At 44.9% G+C, this 20563-nt stretch overlaps 1 protein-coding gene across 1 annotated transcript in view; it reads right to left on the reverse strand.

The window, feature by feature from the left end:
- Positions 1-20563, reverse strand: part of P3H1 (prolyl 3-hydroxylase 1) — a 355045-nt gene that overhangs the window by 260151 nt on the left and 74331 nt on the right. The window contains exon 3 of the mRNA XM_063942954.1: positions 4963-5152. Coding sequence (XP_063799024.1) covers positions 4963-5152 — 190 coding nt within the window. The remainder of the gene's footprint in view (positions 1-4962; positions 5153-20563) is intronic.

Below are 20563 nucleotides of genomic sequence, written 5' to 3' on the forward strand. Positions count from 1 at the left end.
TTTTGCAAATTGATGGAAACTGCCTCAGGTGGACTACATGGCGTCCCACCTCAATAAAAAGATAAAAAAAGGTTTTACGCTGGGTCAAGGGTCTCTCAGGCGATAGCTGTGGTCGCACTAGTAACACCGTGGGTGTTCCAGTCGGTCTATATATTCCCTCCTCTTCCTCTCAGACCCAAGGCCTGAGAATTGTAATAAACGGAGGAGTGTGAACAATATTCTTTGCTCCGGATTGGCCAAGAAGGACTCGGTACACGGAACTGCAAGAAATGCTCTCAGAGGACCCATGGCCTCTGCCTCTCAGTCAGGACATGTTGCAACAGGGACCCTGTCTGATCCAAGACTTACCGCGGCTGCGTTGGACGGCATGGCGGTTGAACGCCGGATCCTAGCGGAAAAGGGCATTCCGGATGCAGTTATTCCTACGCTGATAAAGGCTAGGAAAGACGTGACAGCAATACTTTTTCACTGTATATGGCGAAAATAGGTTGCTTGGTGTGTGGCCGGGAAGGCCCTACAGAGGAATTCCAGGGGGGTCGATTCCTGCACTTCCTAGTCAGGAGTGACTATGGGCCTAAAATTAGGATCCATAAAGGCCAAGATTTCGGCCCTATCCCTTTTTCTCTCAAAAAGAACTGGCTTCACTGCCTGAAGTTCGGACGTTGTTACAGGGGTGCTGCATATTCAGCCCCTTTTGTGCCTCCAGTGGCACCTTGGGATCTTAACGTGTGTTGGATTCCTAAAATCCCACTGGTTTGAGCCACTTAAGACCGTGGAGCTAAAATATCTCACGTGGAAAGTGGTCATGCTTTTGGCCTTAGCTTGGACTAGGCGTGTGTCAGAATTGGCGGCTTTGTCATGTAAAAGCCCATATCTGATCTTCCATATGGAAAGGGCAGAATGGAGTACTCGTCCCCAATTTCTCCCTAAGGTGGTATCATCGTTTCATTTGAACCAACCTATTGTGGTGCCTGCGGCTACTAGGGACTTGGAGGATTCCAAGTTGCTGGACGTAGTCTGGGCCCTGAAACTTTATGTTTCCAGGACGGCTAGAGTCAGAAAAACTAACTCGCTATTTATCCTGCATGCACCCAACAAGCTGGGTGCTCCTGCATCAAAGCAGACTATTGCTCGCTGGATCTGTAGCACGATTCAGCTTGCACATTCTGCGGCTGGACTGCCGCATCCTAAATCAGTAAAAGCCCATTCCACGAGGAAGGTGGGCTCTTCTTGGGCGGCTGCCCGAGGGGTCTCGGCTTTACAACTTTGCCGAGCTGCTACTTGGTCGGGTTCAAACACTTTTGCAAAATTCTACAAGTTTGATACCCTGGCTGAGGAGGACCTTGAGTTTGCTCATTCTGTGCTGCAGAGTCATCCGCACTCTCCCGCCCGTTTGGGAGCTTTGGTATAATCCCCATGGTCCTTACGGAGTACCCAGCATCCACTAGGACGTCAGAGAAAATAAGAATTTACTCACCGGTAATTCTATTTCTCGTAGTCCGTAGTGGATGCTGGGAGCCAGTCCCAAGTGCGGACTCTCTGCAATACATGTATATAGTTATTGCTTAACTAAAGGGTTATTGTATGAGCCATCTGTTGAGAGAGGCTCAGTTATTGTTCATACTGTTAACTGGGTATAGTTATCACGAGTTGTACGGTGTGATTGGTGTGGCTGGTATGAGTCTTACCCTGGATTCCAAATCCTTTCCTAGTAATGTCAGCTCTTCCGGGCACAGTTTCCCTAACTGAGGTCTGGAGGAGGGGCATAGAGGGAGGAGCCAGTGCACACCAGATATAGTACCTAATCTTTCTTTTAAGAGTGCCCAGTCTCCTGCGGAGCCCATCTATACCCCCATGGTCCTTACGGAGTACCCAGCATCCACTACGGACTACGAGAAATAGAATTACCGGTGAGTAAATTCTTATTTTTTTATCCATACAGGTATTTGCGCTTTTTAACTTTTCTGCAGCGCACCATTGCCAATTTCTAATTCAGAGTTGATCGCAGCAGCAAATTTGTTAGCAGTTGGGCAAAACCATGTGCACTGCAGGGGGGTGGGTAGATATAACATGTGCAGAGAGAGTTAGATTTGGGTGGGGTGTGTTCAAACTAACTTCTAAATTGCAGTGTAAAAATAAAGCAGCCATTATTTACTCTGCACAGAAACAAAATAACCCACCAAAATCTAAAGGGCCCTACAGACACGGCGATACGCCGCCTAGCTGCCCGACAGCCGATACGGCAGACGGGCGACCCTGCGGGGGGGGGGGGGGGTCAGTGATGGGGGAAGTAAAGTTTCTTCACTCCCCCCGTCACACGGCTCCATACAAGTGCAGGCAAATATGAACGAGATCGTTCATATTGGCCTGCATGCAGAGCCGACGGGGCACCAGCGATGAACGAGCGCAGGGCCGCGCATCGTTCATCGCTGGTGACTCCACACTCAAAGATATGAACGTTACCTCGTTCAATAATGAACGAGACCGTTCATATCTTTGAGGATTGTCGGCCAGTGTGTAGGGCCTATAACTCTCTCTGCACATGTTATATCTGCCACACCTGCAGTGCACATAATTTTGCACAACTGCTAACATATTTGCTGCTGCGATCAACTGAATTACCCCATTTGTCATTTATATGGCGAGTTTTATATATGGAGTGTTTTTATATTCTACTATAGACCTAAGCAACTGTACAACTGTATATGATCTTGTTTTCTTTTCCTTTCATTTTATAACCACATTGCTGGTAGAACATTACATTACTTTTCAACACCAATAAGACAGAGAAAGCGCCAGGACAAAACTCCATGTCTGTCCACTCATTTTAAATAAGCAAAATGATCTGCAAAACACAATTAAGGTGCATACACACAGTGCGATGTAACCTTACGATTTTGACTAGATTGTAATAATCGTAAGGAAAGTTAGTGCAAATCGCTCCATGTGTACGCAGTTTGCGATAACAATGCGTGCTCCCGTGGGGTTGGTATCGCAAGAAAAGATAGACTGTGCAGGCAAGTCAATCTTGACTCTAGTGTGTACAATCTAGTACATAGTATAGTCAAAATTGGCACTTAGTCAAAATCTCAAGTAAAGATAGTCAGTATCGGTGGTACAGGGCTGCGGGGAGTTCATGGGAAATGCAAAGTCAAAATCGGAGATAGTCAATATTTCACCGTGTATATGTACCTTTACCTCCACTAAACCTTCATTCGCAGTATTAGAATAGAGAGTTTCAAATTCACATTTTATTTAAGTAATATTGACTAGACGCCAAATGTTCCCCTAACCTCCCCCCCTCCCACCTAACCCTCCAGGTGGGGTGCCTAGCCCTAACCCTCCCACCCTGGAGCCTAAACCTAACCTCCCACCCCCAAACACTCCCTTCCTATTGAGGCTTACCTCTAGTGTCACGGTACTTGCTCGTTCAGGATCCCGATGGTCGGGATTCCAGCGCTAGGCAGGTGACCCTATACGGGATGCAGTTGTTGGCAGAGAAGTGTCAGGATCTTGATCTGATCCCGTTTATGTAAAGGGTGGATTTAACATTTAAATGGGCCTTCAAAGCACCATTTGCATTACAGTGTCCTTAAAAGGTCACTTCACTGAGAAACTATCAAATCTTTATGCTGGATACTACAGATAACTGCAATAACTCTCAAATAACTTGTGCCTTAAATCACCTATAAAAACACAAATACAATTTCTGCAACGCGAATAAAACCAACAGGTAAATGTATTATCCTTCGTTATGGGGTAGAAGTGGTATCAGCGCATGTTATGTGCACCGATACCGCTTCTCCCCCATGTATTACACTTATGGTGCGGGCTCACTGACAGGGGCGCTATGTGCCCCTTGTCCATATCAGCACTGCTATCTGAAAGATAGCACAACGATATCCAGGGCAATGCATGAACGGTCATCATACATTGCCCAGGATATCGCTGTGCGTTCCGACACCTGTAACTATTGCCATCAACAGCTGCAGGTGGCGTTGCCCTATCTCCACAGCAGGGACAGAACTGTCCCTGGCTGTGAAGGCATCTGGACTCCAAGCTGTGCAGGAGATCTTGCGTGATTTGGCGCAGTAGAGCCAGATGGGCTGGGACACACAGTGCATCAGCACTGAGCTGATGCACTGTGTGTTCTGTGGTCTGCTGGGATCGCCCACACAACCCCCCTCACCATCACCACCACCCCCACTCCCCCTTCGGCAGACAAGGTGTTAGTACATTTTGATGGACTGGCTTCATGCTTTACCTCGGTAATGAAGCGAAGCAGGAAGTGTTATAGCAGCAACATCTATAGCCATGAAACAAAGGGTCTGATACAGGAGTATGCACTGCCGTTGTCGGAAATAGTTGACAGAATAGTTTTTGCTACTGCACATGCGTCCTAATTGTGCCCAAGTCGCAGTTCTGATTTAAAATGGACGCAGGGAAAATGGATGTCTTTGGAGTGTCGCAGGCATCAGCGAAAGTGACAGCATACTCAGACGCTCAACCGCTCTCACACAGGCGGCCATATTCGGATGGGGAAACTACTCCTGCCATAGGGCTGCTGCAACAGTGCGCTTAAGGATGCACAAAATCGGTATTACTGTACGTATGGACGCTGTAAGTGGGAGCTAACTCAGATGCAGTTCGGGGATGTATACAAGGTAAGGAGTTTGTAGTGACATTTGCATAAAGTCGCAATTAGGCAACCACCAATAGACACAGTTGCAGGCGTTTCTGCATCCACCTCAGAATCAGCACCAAATTGTGGAATGCAGATTCCTATGGTTACAAATTTAGTTAAGAAAGGTCAATTATTCACATCAACTGTGTTTCAACATGCAACTGCAATATGAAGATTTATGCCAGAAAGATGCACATTAGTACTCAGAACATTGATTTAGATCAAGCAGCATAATCTTTGATTAGGTTTCATAATCGCGGACATGTCATGAATCTTACCTGTAATACTCTGGAATAAATCTTCATTGTAATCTAGATAGTTGTAACCATCATAATCATAGGGTCCTTCACAAAGGCTGCGACACTCAAGGTCCAAAATAAAATATTCCTCTAAGGCTTTTTCAAAATGCCCAATAGAAGATGCAGATTCCTCGTCCGTGTAGTAACTTACTCCCAGACGGAACTCTTGCTACAGAGGAAACAAAAGTTTGTTACACAGTTACCAAACCACAAATAGTGTGTAGTATATTGATATATGTATATGGTATATTGAATATATATATATATATATATATATATCTATATCTATATCTATATCTATATCTATATCTCCACACACCACTCGGCGGCACTCCGGACAAATAAAATGAAGACTACAAAGTCATCTTGGATTAAATCGACGTTTCAGTGCTCGGCGGCACTTTTATCAAGATTATCAGACAGCATAAGAAACCATTGTGTATACACCATATATATATAGCATCAGTGAAACCACACATTGCACGTCAGGTCCCACCCCACTACCAATCAATGTGGTGTCGGGCGTGGCGTGCAGGCAGCTGAATCAAGTTCACAATTACAAGAAATGCACATTATAAACATCACAGTGATCAAAAATGTATAAATCACAAAACTCACACATACATGTGAAAAAAACATCTAGATAAAAAAGGTGAAAAAATGACCATATTAAAAACCAACAACAAGCACTAGACTTTTTAGAACAAGTATTTCCTCATGTAGCTATATACAAAAGTAGCTACATATCCAACAAAACGGAATGCCTGTGCTAATAAACACTCCATAGTCTAAGACACTTCCTTGCCTGGAGATAGCTTGCCTGGAGATAGCTTATAAAGTAACATGCTGTGTGTCCATCTATAATATCTAGATGTTTTTTTCATACAGGTAAAGCCAATACACAAGATCTTTACAGAGACCTTTTTAAATTGAAAAAACGTGAATTAGATTTTTTCTTTCACGGGTTAACACTTTCTAATTATTATCGTGATAAACGCATTCCACGGGGCTTTAGAATTAAAAACATTCCTACGATTGGAAGATATGACCCAGATTTTTGTATTAAATGGACATCAATTTTGAACAAATGTTCTTTTGACCTTTTACTTTTGGTCATAGAAGAAGCTAGACGGGAGATGGAATTGGCTAAAAGTAAAATTAAAATCTTTGAAGAGGCACATTTAGAGAAACTTTCTGGTGATAAGGATGGTGATTGGATCAATAAATTGGAGAAAGATGTTGAGAATTATAAACAAGATCTTATTAAATATAAAAAGGAGAAACGTGTTAAAGTCGATTTGGACTATGATCAACAGAGGGTCTATGGTTGGCTAACAGGGTTTTATGGGGATGAGCGAAGCAAACCACATTTTAGAAAACGCTTCACCAAAAGGGGTAATAAATTCCAGTCAGATTTAGCCACGACTGGGAGCGATAGTGATTCCTATAATGAAGGGGCTTTTTCCAGACGTCTCCCTTTAGGGATGCAGACGAGAGCTCAACTCCAAAACCCAAATGGGGATACACCCGCCGCGGCAGGCAAAACACGCGGCAGGAGAAGAACAAACAACAAAAAGCCACCAGTCAAACGCAGGACTTAATTTTTTATTTATCGTCACGTTCATTTTCTGAAGATGAAATGAACGTTCTGCAGAAAGGTTTATCCTTCGTCCCCACTACTCCTTTTGACAATTTGCAATGGAAGGTTGATCTGTTTAAACTTAACAGAAATATTAAACTTAAAGAACACTTTGGTAAAATGACTCCTTCTTCTGAAGCAAGTATGTTACCACCCCACCTTATGGCATTCAGAACACGCTCTAAATTTGACCCCATCAGTAATAATCCATCTTTAAAGACATTTACCAGGTTACTTAACCATGAGGTAATGAGTAATCCAGGAGCGTTTAAACCTAATTATTGGAATTTACATAAAAAAGAAAAATTGGCTCTAAAAACACTTTCCTCCTATGATGACATCATCATTCGTCAGTCGGACAAAGGTGGTTCTATTGTCATACAGGACCTTTCGTCAGATCTACCGACAATTGTCGGACACCGACACTTACAAATTGTTGACGCAGGACCCGACGGCTATATTCAAGAAAGAACTGGATTCTGTCTTGGACAATGCTGTAAAAGAGAATTTAATTTCTGACCAAGTTAGGAATTGTTTAGTGACTACCTGTCCCATTAAACCGATTCTATACACGTTGCCTAAGGTGCATAAGCACCCCACTAGACCACCGAGGCGACCTATTATATCTGCACGGGGATCGATCTTCCAGCCGGTATCCGTTTATTTAGATGGTTTTCTGCAGCCACTAATTCAATCTAAACCTACTTTTCTGAAAGATACCACGTCATTGCTTATGTCGTTGAGAAAGTTACCCTCATTACCTACTGATTTGTTGCTTATTTCTGTTGATGTATGTAATTTATACACATGTATTCCTCATAGACAGGGGCTGTTGGCTGTGAGGTTGCTGCTGGCTAATAATGTGAAATATGTGGGTCCAGATATAGAGTTATTTATGTCTTTGTTAGAAATGATTTTATCCAAAAATTATTTCTATTTTGATGGGAAATATTACCTGCAGACATCCGGTGTGGCGATGGGGTCCTCAGTGGCTCCGTCGCTAGCAAATTCTTTTATGTTTATGATCGAGCAGGATGTATTTTTCACCAACCCCACAGTTGCTAGTAAAATATTTGCATATTTTCGCTATATAGATGACGTGCTCATTTTGTGGCAGGGTTTGGAATGTGAATTTGTGGCTTTAATTGAAGAACATAACCAGTCTAACAGCCCTGTTAAATTTACTTACCAGATTAGCAGAGATACAGTCAATTATCTTGATGTAACCATCACAAGAAAGGGTGACGTTTTGGATACGTCATTATTTACTAAATCTACTGACAGAAATAATCTTTTGTTGGCTTCTAGTGCACACCCTAAGGCGTTAAAAGATTCTTTGCCTTATAGTCAATTTTTAAGGGTGTTACGTATTTCCAGCAATAGAACTGAAGCTCTGATGCAGGTTGATCTAATGTATAAAAAATTCTTGGAGAGAGGTTATTGTCCCAAGAACCTTGAGTTAATGAAACGTAAAGCTTTAGCAGTACCTATTGATAAGCTACTAGTGGGCAATAAGAAGGCAACTAAGGCCACTAAACCCTTTGCGTGGCCTAACACATATACTCATTTAAGTCCTTTTGTGACTAAAACTGCCAAGAAACTTTGGCCTCTTGTCCAGACTGACAGGGATTTAAATCTGTCTGATTCTTCATTAATGCCTTGTTATCGCAGGGGCAAGAATCTTAAAAACTTTCTGGTTCGGACGGATATTACAGGTATGGGAGGTGATACAGTACGGGGCACAACCTTTTGGGGATCCCCTAAACATGGCTGTTTTCGTTGCCCGAACTGCACTACGTGTGGTTTTTTACAAACAGGTGCTGTATTCAATCATCCCTATTCTGGAAAAAAGTTTTTTATTAGACACCACCTTACCTGTTCAAGCCAATATGTGATTTATGTGAACACTTGCCCTTGCTCTTTACAATATGTGGGGAAGACGGAGCGCCAATTTAAAGAGAGAATGGCACTTCATAGATCGGCGATTAAAGGCGCAATTCTCAAAGGCACTAGTGATCAGCCTTTAGCTCGCCATTATGCTACTGCTAAACATAGCTTAACAGCAATTAAATATAGAATGATCGATCATATTCCTGTCCTTAGTAGAGGAGGTGATAGAAAAAAACTGCTGTTACAGCGGGAGACACAGTGGATTGAAAGGCTTGGTACACTTTCCCCTCGAGGGTTAAATGAATCACTAGGGTTACACTGTTTCTTGTGATAATAAGATTGTTGCATCTTTAATACATTATTATAGATGGACACACAGCATGTTACTTTATAAGCTATCTCCAGGCAAGGAAGTGTCTTAGACTATGGAGTGTTTATTAGCACAGGCATTCCGTTTTGTTGGATATGTAGCTACTTTTGTATATAGCTACATGAGGAAATACTTGTTCTAAAAAGTCTAGTGCTTGTTGTTGGTTTTTAATATGGTCATTTTTTCACCTTTTTTATCTAGATGTTTTTTTCACATGTATGTGTGAGTTTTGTGATTTATACATTTTTGATCACTGTGATGTTTATAATGTGCATTTCTTGTAATTGTGAACTTGATTCAGCTGCCTGCACGCCACGCCCGACACCACATTGATTGGTAGTGGGGTGGGACCTGACGTGCAATGTGTGGTTTCACTGATGCTATATATATGGTGTATACACAATGGTTTCTTATGCTGTCTGATAATCTTGATAAAAGTGCCGCCGAGCACTGAAACGTCGATTTAATCCAAGATGACTTTGTAGTCTTCATTTTATTTGTCCGGAGTGCCGCCGAGTGGTGTGTGGATATTGTGGGCCGTTGCAACACGCCCGTCACGGAGGGCACCTGGCAAGTTTCTACACTGGGACAATAGGAGTGCCGGATCTGGTGGATGTGTGTATATATATATATATATATATAATGGCTATTGTGTCTTAGCAAGGTGTTTTTGACACAATAGCCATCATCCAAGAGCCTTGAAAAAAGGCTTGCCTAAGCCGCAATTAATCAGAGCAGCTAGAATCACCAGTGAACCCACTAAAGTGGAGGAAGCGTTGTCGGAAGTAACAACACGATTTATGCATAGAGGATACGAACGAAATGCACTGATGGAGTGCAAGCGTGAAGTTTCTACGTTACCGAGGAAACAACTGCTAAACCAGCAATCTAAAGCAAGGACACAGGTCCTGCCGTTTGTCACCAAGTACAATGTTTCAAGTTCGGTGGTCCCTAGAGCTATCAAAGCCTCATGGCCTATTGTAGCGACCGATAAGAATTAACCTACATTTCGACATAGGAGACCTATGGCGTGTTACACTAGAAGTAAAAACATCAAGGACATGGTAGTTCATGCCGATATCACAGGGTTCGATAAAACCACATCATCCACTTTCCTGTCCAAGACTCCAGGATGTTATAGATGCTTAGGGTGTGACACTTGTAGGTTCATGAATGTAGGTAGTTCATTCACGTCCTGTTCCACAGGGAAGTCCTTTAAGGTCAGCCACATTCTGTCTTGCACGAGTACGTTTGTAGTATACTTAATCACTTGCCCATGCCAGCTCCAATACGCTGGCAAAACAATATGCAACGTGCGGGTGTGCTTTGCAAGGCACAAATCATCAGTCAAAGCGGCCCTTTCAGGAAAACCAACAGATCAGCCAGTGGCTAAACACTATGCTGAATGTGGACATGTTTTGAAGGATTTACGTTTTTCCATCATTGATCACGTCCCCAAGAGACTGAGAGGGGGTGATCGCCATGGACATTTGTTGCGCATGGAGGCCAAGTGGATGTATATGTTAGACACTATGAAGCCTAAGGGTCTGAATGATAAAACACAGTGGAATGTGTTTTAGTTACCAACAGTTCAGATACGTATTAGTATTATTTTAATATGCATTATTACTAAATTACTGATTTGAATATAGGATAGAGGGAGTGCGGAGTATAGCCCAGCAAATAGAGGGTTAATAGTGAATGCCCATTCAAGTAAGCTCGTTTAGTTTATTTTGTGGTTCTTGTGCTACTTTTAACATTGGGTATATGTTTACTGCTAACACTAGAGTATAATAGTTTTTATGTTTTTTTATGTTTGATATACATTGTTTTTCAGTGACGCGATATAAGAGTGGAGTCTCAAGGCCGGGTGCCTGCAGGGGCCGGGTTGCCATGGACACGCAGACGACGGGACAACTCGCTGCGGCCACGGCCATATTGCTAGGGCAACACAGGCAGCCAACGGCACTGGGACGGACAGCTCTGTAGCAATGACATCATCACTTAGCACACGGTGCCCGGGAGGAGAACACAGTTCAGTCCTGGACACACCCTTCATTTCCCGCCGGCGGGTCTTCCTCACGATTTAAGGTACTGTTTATTCACATTTTTTCACTTTTGTTTCACCTTGACAAAGGGCCTGTATTTGCTGTAACATGGACTAAATCTTCACGCTGTTTATATTGAGATGAGCCTCCGAGTGCCGCTGCTTGATCGATTTGCTATTATATATATATATATATATATATATACACACACACACACACACATATACACACACACACCCACTAGCATGGGGACACTTGTAAGCTGGTAGCCCTGGAGGAAAATATCAGCATAGGGGAGGTAGGCTCCCCCCATTAGCCCCTCCCCCTTTACAGCCCTTTTTCTAGTCTGTAAAATACTACCCTCCTCCTCCCTCAGGTAGATAGTTTTGGCTTCAGAGGTCTCAGGAGGTTGGATCCAGTCAACCTGTATACCTTTCCTGGGGACAGGTTATACAACACTTATCCTACCATTCTTTGAGGTTGCATAGTTGAGATGCATTGTATTTGACTTATTTCTTACTACTGCTGTTTGTAAATCAAACTCTGCTGTAGTTATTATACAATCCGTTTTTCACCTCATATTCCCATACCAGGTATTAAGGGTTATGTTGTACCTCACATTTTACTTGTCATTTTTCAGTGGTGTCACATTTGCATATTATTATTATTACAGTTGCACTCTGCATATGTGTTTAACCATGTCCAAAGTCAAGGCCTCTAAGGACAAGGTGGAGTCTGGGGCTTCTGCACTGGTTTCTTGCAGGACCTGCTCAGTCAAGTTAGACGTGCAGGATTTGTGCAATATGGTCTCTGAGGTGTTATGCTGCACCATCACTAAATACGGTGACTCCAGCACCAGTCCTAGAACCACCATTGGTGACTTCTTTGTCTCAAGTTATTACTCCGTTAGTAGAACGATTGCCCGTACCTACTCTAAATATAGAACAGGGCTTGCTTTAACAGTCTCGGGCTTCCTTATTGGCCCCCCCTGTGCAACTTCCTTGGATGGACATGTTTTCACAATCTGTCCAGATTATAGCTCAGACGTCAATTGCCTTTAAAGATATGAAGCGGGAAGACAGGGTGTTTCATTGCACTGCTTCAAGAGTTATGTAGTTCAATGTAAACGTCGATTTACATACATGACTAAAAGCAACACTTTAAAATAAGAATTTACTTACCGATAATTCTATTTCTCGTAGTCCGTAGTGGATGCTGGGGACTCCGTAAGGACCATGGGGAATAGCGGCTCCGCAGGAGACTGGGCACAAAAGTAAAGCTTTAGAACTACCTGGTGTGCACTGGCTCCTCCCCCTATGACCCTCCTCCAAGCCTCAGTTAGGATACTGTGCCCGGACGAGCGTACACAATAAGGAAGGATTTTTGAATCCCGGGTAAGACTCATACCAGCCACACCAATCACACCATATAACTTGTGATCTAAACCCAGTTAACAGCATGATAACAGAGGAGCCTCTAGAAAAGATGGCTCACTACAGCAATAACCCGATTTTTTGGTAACAATAACTATGTACCAGTATTGCAGACAATCCGCACTTGGGATGGGCGCCCAGCATCCACTACGGACTACGAGAAATAGAATTATCGGTAAGTAAATTCTTATTTTCTCTGACGTCCTAGTGGATGCTGGGGACTCCGTAAGGACCATGGGGATTATACCAAAGCTCCCAAACGGGCGGGAGAGTGCGGATGACTCTGCAGCACCAAATGAGAGAACTCCAGGTCCTCCTCAGCCAGGGTATCAAATTTGTAGAATTTTACAAACGTATTTGCTCCTGACCAAGTAGCTGCTCGGCAAAGTTGTAAAGCCGAGACCCCTCGGGCAGCCGCCCAAGATGAGCCCACCTTCCTTGTGGAATGGGCTTTTACAGATTTTGGCTGTGGCAGGCCTGCCACAGAATGTGCAAGCTGAATTGTACTACAAATCCAACGAGCAATAGTCTGCTTAGAAGCAGGAGCACCCAGCTTGTTGGGTGCATACAGAATAAACAACGAGTCAGATTTTCTGACTCCAGCCGTCCTGGAAACCTATATTTCCAGGGCTCTGACAACGTCTAGCAACTTGGAGTCCTCCAAGTCCCTAGTAGCCGCAGGCACCACAATAGGTTGATTCAGGTGAAACGCTGAAAACCACCTTAGGGAGAAACTGAGGACAAGTCCTCAATTCCGCCCTGTCCGAATGGAAAATCAGATGAGGGCTTTTACAGGATAAAGCCGCCAATTCTGACACGCACCTGGCCCAGGCCAGGGCCAACAGCATGACCACTTTCCATGTGAGATATTTTAACTCCACATATTTAAGTGGTTCAAACCAATGTGACTTTTGGAACCCAAAAACTACATTTAGATCCCAAGGTGCCACTGGAGGCACAAAAGGAGGCTGTATATACAGTACCCCTTTCACAAACGTCTGAACTTCAGGGACTGAAGCTAGTTCTTTTTGGAAGAAAATTGACAGGGCCGAAATTTGAACCTTAATGGACCCCCATTTCAGGCCCATAGACACTCCTGTTTGCAGGAAATGTAGGAATCGACCTAGTTGAAAATTCCTCCGTCGGGGCCTTACTGGCCACGCACCACGCAACATATTTTCGCCAAATGCGGTGATAATGTTTTGCGGTTATATCTTTCCTGGCTTTGATCAGGATAGGAATGACTTCATCCGGAATGCCTTTCTCCTTCAGGATCCGGCGTTCAACCGCCATGCCGTCAAACGCAGCAGCGGTAAGTCTTGGAACAGACAGGGTCCTTGCTGGAGCAGGTCCCTTCTTAGAGGTAGAGGCCACGGATCCTCCGTGAGCATCTCTTGAAGTTCCGGTTACCAAGTCCTTCTTGGCCAATCCGGAGCCACGAATATAGTGCTTACTCCTCTCCATCTTATAATTCTCAGTACCTTGGGTATGAGAGGCAGAGGAGGGAACACATACACTGACTGGTACACCCACTGTGTTACCAGAGCGTCTACAGCTATTGCCTGAGGGTCCCTTGACCTGGCGCAATACTTGTCGAGTTTTATAAACATGTGGAAGACTTCTGGGTGAAGTCCCCACTCTCCCGGGTGGAGGTCGTGTCTGCTGAGGAAGTCTGCTTCCCAGTTGTCCACTCCCGGAATGAATACTGCTGATAGTGCTATCACATGATTTTCCGCCCAGCGAAGAATCCTTGCAGCTTCTGCCATTGCCCTCCTGCTTCTTGTGTCACCCTGTCTGTTTACGTGGGTGACTGCCGTGATGTTGTCCGAATGGATCAACTCCGGGTGACCTTGAAGCAGAGGTCTTGCTGAGCTTAGAGCATTGTAAATGGCCCTTAGCTTCAGGATATTTATGTGAAGTGATGTCTCCAGGCTTGACCATAAGCTCTGGAAATTCCTTCCCTGTGTGACTGCTCCCCAGCCTCGCAGGCTGGCATCCGTGGTCACCAGGACCCAGTCCTGAATGTGCGGCCTTCTAGAAGATGAGCACTCTGCAACCACCACAGGAGAGACACCCTTGTGCTTGGTGACAGGGTTATCCGCTGATGCATCTGAAGATGCGACCCGGACCATTTGTCCAGCAGGTCCCACTGGAAAGTTCTTGCGTGGAATCTGCCGAATGGGATTGCTTCGTAGGAAGCCACCATTTTTCCCAGAACCATTTCATTGATGTACTGAGACTTGGCTCGGTTATAGGAGGTTCCCGACTAGCTCGGATAACTCCCTGACTTTCTCCTCCGGGAGAAACACCTTTTTCTGGACTGTGTCCAGGATCATCCCTATGAACAGAAGACGAGTCGTCGGAATCAGCTGCGATTTTGGAATATTGAGAATCCAATCGTGCTGCCGCAACACTACCTGAGATAGTGCTACACCGACCTCCAACTGTTCCCTGGATCTTACCCTTATCAGGGAATCGTCCAAGTAAGGGATAACTAAAATTCCCTTCCTTCGAAGGAGTATCATTATTTCGGCCATTACCTTGGTAAAGACCCAGTGTGCCGTGGACCATCCATACGGCAGCGTCTGAAACTGATAGTGACAGTTCTGTACCATAAACCTGAGGTACCCTTGGTGAGAAGGGTAAATTGGGACATGAAGGTAAGCATCCTTGATGTCCCGAGACATCATGTAGTCCCCTTCTTCCAGGTTCGCAATCACTGCTCTGAGTGACTCAATCTTGAATTTGAACCTCCGTATGTAAGTGTTCAAGATTTTAGATTTAGAATCGGTCTCACCGAGCCGTCCGGCTTCGGTACCACAACAGTGTGGAATAATACCCCGTTCCCTGTTGCAGGAGGGGTACCTTGATTATCACCTGCTGGGAATACAGCTTGTGAATGGCTTCCAAAACTGCCTCCCTGTCAGAAGGAGACATCGGTAAAGCCGACTTTAGGAAACGGCGAGGGGGAGACGTCTCGAATTCCAATTTGTACCCCTGAGATATCACCTGAAGGATCCAGGGGTCTACTTGCGAGTGAGCCCACTGCGCGCTGAAATTCATTGAGACGGGCCCCCACCGTGCATGATTCTGCTTGTAAAGCCCCAGCGTCATACTGAGGGCTTGGCAGAGGCTGGAGAGGGCTTCTGTTCCTGGGAACAGGCTGATTTCTGCAGCCTTTTTCCTCTCCCTCTGTCACGGGGCAGAAATGAGGAACCTTTTGCCCGCTTGCCCACGAAAAGACTGCGCCTGATAATACGGCGTCTTCTTATGTTGAGAGGCGACCTGGGGTACAAACGTGGATTTCCCAGCTGTTGCCGTGGCCACCAGGTCTGAAAGACCGACCCCAAATAACTCCTCCCCTTAATAAGGCAATACTTCCAAATGCCGTTTGGAATCCGCATCACCTGACCACTGTCGTGTCCATAACCCTCTACTGGCAGAAATGGACAACGCACTTAGACTTGATGCCAGTCGGCAAATATTCCGCTGCGCATCACGCATATATAGAAATGCATCTTTTAAATGCTCTATAGGCAATAATATACTGTCCCTATCTAGGGTATCAATATTTTCAGTCAGGGAATCCGACCACGCCAACCCAGCACTGCACATCCAGGCTGAGGCGATTGCTGGTCGCAGTATAACACCAGTATGTGTGTAAATACATTTTAGGATACCCTCCTGCTTTCTATCAGCAGGATCCTTAAGGGCGGCCATCTCAGGAGAGGGTAGAGCCCTTGTTCTTACAAGCGTGTGAGCGCTTTATCCACCCTAGGGGGTGTTTCCCAACGCACCCTAACCTCTGGCGGGAAAGGATATAATGCCAATAACATTTTAGAAATTATCAGTTGGTATCGGGGGAAACCCACGCATCATCACACACCTCATTTAAATTCTCAGATTCAGGAAAACTACAGGTAGTTTTTCCTCACCGAACATAATACCCCTTTTTGGTGGTACTCGTATTATCAGAAATGTGTAAAACATTTTTCATTGCCTCAATCATGTAACGTGTGGCCCTACTGGAAGTCACATTTGTCTCTTCACCGTCGACACTGGAGTCAGTATCCGTGTCGGCGTCTATATCTGCCATCTGAGGTAACGGGCGCTTTAGAGCCCCTGACGGCCTGAGACGTCTGGACAGGCACAAGCTGAGTAGCCGGCTGTCTCATGTCAACCACTGTCTTTTATACAGAGCTGACACTGTCACGTAATTCCTTCCAACAGTTCATCCACTCAGGTGTCGACCCCCTAGGGGGTGACATCACTATTACAGGCAATCTGCTCCGTCTCCACATCATTTTTCTCCTCATACATGTCGACACAAACGTACCGACACACAGCACACACACAGGGAATGCTCTGATAGAGGACAGGACCCCACTAGCCCTTTGGGGAGACAGAGGGAGAGTTTGCCAGCACACACCAGAGCGCTATATATATATACAGGGATAACCTTATATAAGTGTTTTTCCCCTTATAGCTGCTGTATTTTTAATACTGCGCGTAATTAGTGCCCCCCTCTCTTTTTTAACCCTTTCTGTAGTGTAGTGACTGCAGGGGAGAGCCAGGGAGCTTCCCTCCAACGGAGCTGTGAGGGAAAATGGCGCCAGTGTGCTGAGGAGATAGGCTCCGCCCCCTTCTCGGCGGCCTTATCTCCCGTTTTTCTGTGTATTCTGGCAGGGGTTAAATTATCCAATCCTGCCTGAAGGAAATCCAAAATCCTAGCTACTTTAAAAGATCTCGGATTGTAATTTTTTCCAGTACACCAATGAATATAGGCTTGCCATATTCTATGATACACACGAGCCGAAGAAGGCTTTCTTGCTCTAAGCATGGTTTTGATTACTTGTTTCGAAAATCCTTTAGCCTCTAAGATAGAGGTTTCAGCAGCCACGCCGTCAAAGATAGACAATCCAGATGACTGTGACAACAAGGACCCTGCATTAACAGATCTGGACGTTGAGGGAGCAGTATCGGTGCTTCCACTGACATTCTCAACAGATCGGTGTACCAATGCCTTCTTGGCCAAGCTGGAGCTATTAGAATGATTGCTCCTTTTGCCTGTTTTATCTTTCTCACTACTCTGGTTAACAGAGATATCGGAGGGAACAGATTTGCCAGCTGAAACCTCCATTCTACTGACAGTGCGTCTACCAGGACCGCTCCTGGGTCCCTTGTTCTTGATCCGTACCTCGGAACTCTGTTGTTTAGACGAGACGCCATAAGGTCTATCTCCGGTAGACCCCATCTGTTCACCAGTGTCTGAAACACTTCTGGGTGTAGTGCCCATTCGGTTTCCTGAATGGTGTGCCGACTGAGAAAATCCGCTTCCCAATTTAGTACACCCGGGACAAATACTGCTGACAACGCCGGGAGATGGAGTTCTGCCCATTTTAGAATGGGAGTTACTTCCTCCATCAGACTCTTGTTGTGAGTTCCTCCTTGATGATTGAGGTATGCTACTGCCGTCGCATTGTCTGAGCGGATCTGGACTGGTCTTCCTTGTAGATTGTCCTTTGCCTGAACCAGAGCCAAGTAAATGGCTCTTTTTTCTAACAGATTTATTGGTAGGTGACTTTCCCTTGCGGTCCATTTTCCTTGGAACCATAGACTTCCGAGTACCGCCCCCCCAGCCTTGCAGGCTGGCATCTGTCGTCAGGACTTGCCACTCTTTTATCCAAAAGGGTCTCCCCTTGTTTAAATGGTCTGTCTGTAGCCACCACGCTAGAGACCTTTTTACATTTACTGGAATCTTTATCATCTGTTTCTTTATCGTTTGATGATTTCCGTTCCATTTGGTCAAAATGAGATGCTGCAAAGGTCTGGAGTGGAATTGCGCATATTCCACCATGTCGAACATTGATACCATCAGACCCAACAGTCGCATTGCTGCATGGACTGACATTGTCTGGGCTTGCAACGCTTCCTGAGCCATGACCTGCACCTTGACTATCTTTTTCTCTGGTAAGAGAACTCTCTGTAGGTCTGAATCCAATATGGCTCCCAAATGAACCATCCGCTGTGACGGATTCAGGGACGACTTCTCCCAATTTATGAGCCACCCGTGTCTCTGTAAACAAACTATCGTCTGTTGGAGATGGCTCAACAGTAAATCTTGCGACTGTGCTAAGATTAACAGGTCGTCTAGGTATGGGAATATTCTTATCGCTTGTTTGCGCAGACAAGCTGCCATAACCACCATGATCTTGGTAAACACCCTGGGTGCTGTAGCTAGCCCGAAAGGCAGAGCTTGGAACTGGAAATGTTCCTGGAGGATGGCAAACCTGAGGTAACACTGATGTGACAGTGCTATAGGCACATGTAGGTAAGCATCCCATACATCCAGAGATACCATGTAGTCTCCCGGTTCCATAGCCAACATTATGGAGCGTAACGTCTCCATGTGGAACTTCGGGATCCATATGTAGTTGTTCAACATTTTTAGATTTAGAACTGGTCGATATGACCCATTTGGTTTCTGGATTAGAAATAGATTGGAGTAATACCCCTGTCCCTTTTGTGATGGAGGTACTGGGACAATCACACCTGACTGCAGTAATTTTTGGACTGCTTCTTGCAGGGCATTGGCCTTCGACTCTATACGAGACGGGCTGGTGCAAAAAAATCTTTGAGGAGGCTGCCTCCTGAATGGGAAACCATACCCCTGAGATACTACCTTCTGCACCCAGGCATCTGTTGTTGACTGTTGCCATATGTGTGCAAATTGCAGGAGTCGGCCTCCAACCCTGGAATCCTCCAGGCGGAGGCCCGTCTCTTCAGGCTGAGGGTTTCTGTTCAGGTTTGGAAGCTGGCTTCTTGCTAGCCCACTGCTTCCTACCCCTGGATTTAAACTGAGGTTGCTTAGGCTCCTCTTTAGCTTTCGCTTTACTTTGCCAACGAAAAGAGCGAAATTTTAAACCCTTGGACTTAGGGTTATAAGCAGCCGGAAATCTGACCTTTTTCGATTCAGCCTCTGATTCTAGGATATCCGATAAAGGTTTTCCAAATAATATATTACCCACAAAAGGCAATGCTTCCAATTCCTTCTTGGATTCCGCATCTGCCTTCCAGGTCCGTAGCCAAACTGCTCTGCGAGCGACTACTGCCAGGGCTGAAGCTTTAGAAGCAACAGTGCCAACATCAATTGCTGCTTCTTCTAAATACTGGGCAGATTGTCTTAAACGGTAAAAACGATCCTCTTGCTCCCTAGTAGGAGAGGGGATGTCATTCTCTAGTTCCTCTATCCATTCGCCCATTGCTTTTGCTACCCAGGCTGAAGCCATAGCAGGTCTTACCACTGCTCCTACAAGAGAAAAAATATTTTTCAATAGGCTCTCTTCCCTTCTGTCTGTGACATCATTCAAAGAGGTAGATTACAGTGGTAAAGCAGATTTATGCACGAGTCGCAGAACATGTGCATCTACTTTTGGAGGAACTTCTCTCTTCGAACAGTCCACAGCTGGAAATGGATAATAAGAATCCCATCTCTTAGGAATCTTATACTTTTTACTGGGCGCTGCCCAAGACTCATCCATCATTTCCGTCAACTCATCTGACGCTGGAAATTCAGCTTTCACTGACTTTGTTCGTTTGAATACAGGTGCTTTTGCTTTTAACACTGTCTTGGCTGGTTCTTCCAGAGAAAGCACAGCCTTCACTTCATTAATAAGTTCAGCTACATCTTCTGAACTAAAGCTCTGCGACTGATCATCATACGGAGTTGAATCTATTGTTTCCACATCATCATCCGATGTATCATCTTGTGTAGTCTGCCATACAGACGTATCTGTCTTAGTCTTACCTGCCCCTTGGTTGCTTGTAGAGGCTACTGGAACCAAACCATAGGAAGGGAGCTGCATGTATGGGTTCATAGTGTAACCTAACCCTTGAGGTGGTGCTACCGGAGCTAACCATGTTATGTTAGGGATCTAGGAGTGCTTGGTAAATTCTCCTCATCACTTTTGCCGCTCATAGACATGGTATTAACCTGTTATCGACTACACACTTTGTGACTGAAAAACACCCTATATGTCAGTATATAGAGGTGAGATCAATCTGACCACAGCGCACCTGATTTGAGGGTCAGAACAGGACTGACATTACACAGAAAAGTCAGCACACATACTAGCAGTCAGTCACATGTTAAAGCATTAGACATAGTCATATGAGAATACAACCTCCATAATAACTTAAA

Source organism: Pseudophryne corroboree, chromosome 10, assembly GCF_028390025.1.
Source record: "Pseudophryne corroboree isolate aPseCor3 chromosome 10, aPseCor3.hap2, whole genome shotgun sequence".
NCBI classification, from domain to species: Eukaryota; Metazoa; Chordata; class Amphibia; order Anura; family Myobatrachidae; genus Pseudophryne; species Pseudophryne corroboree.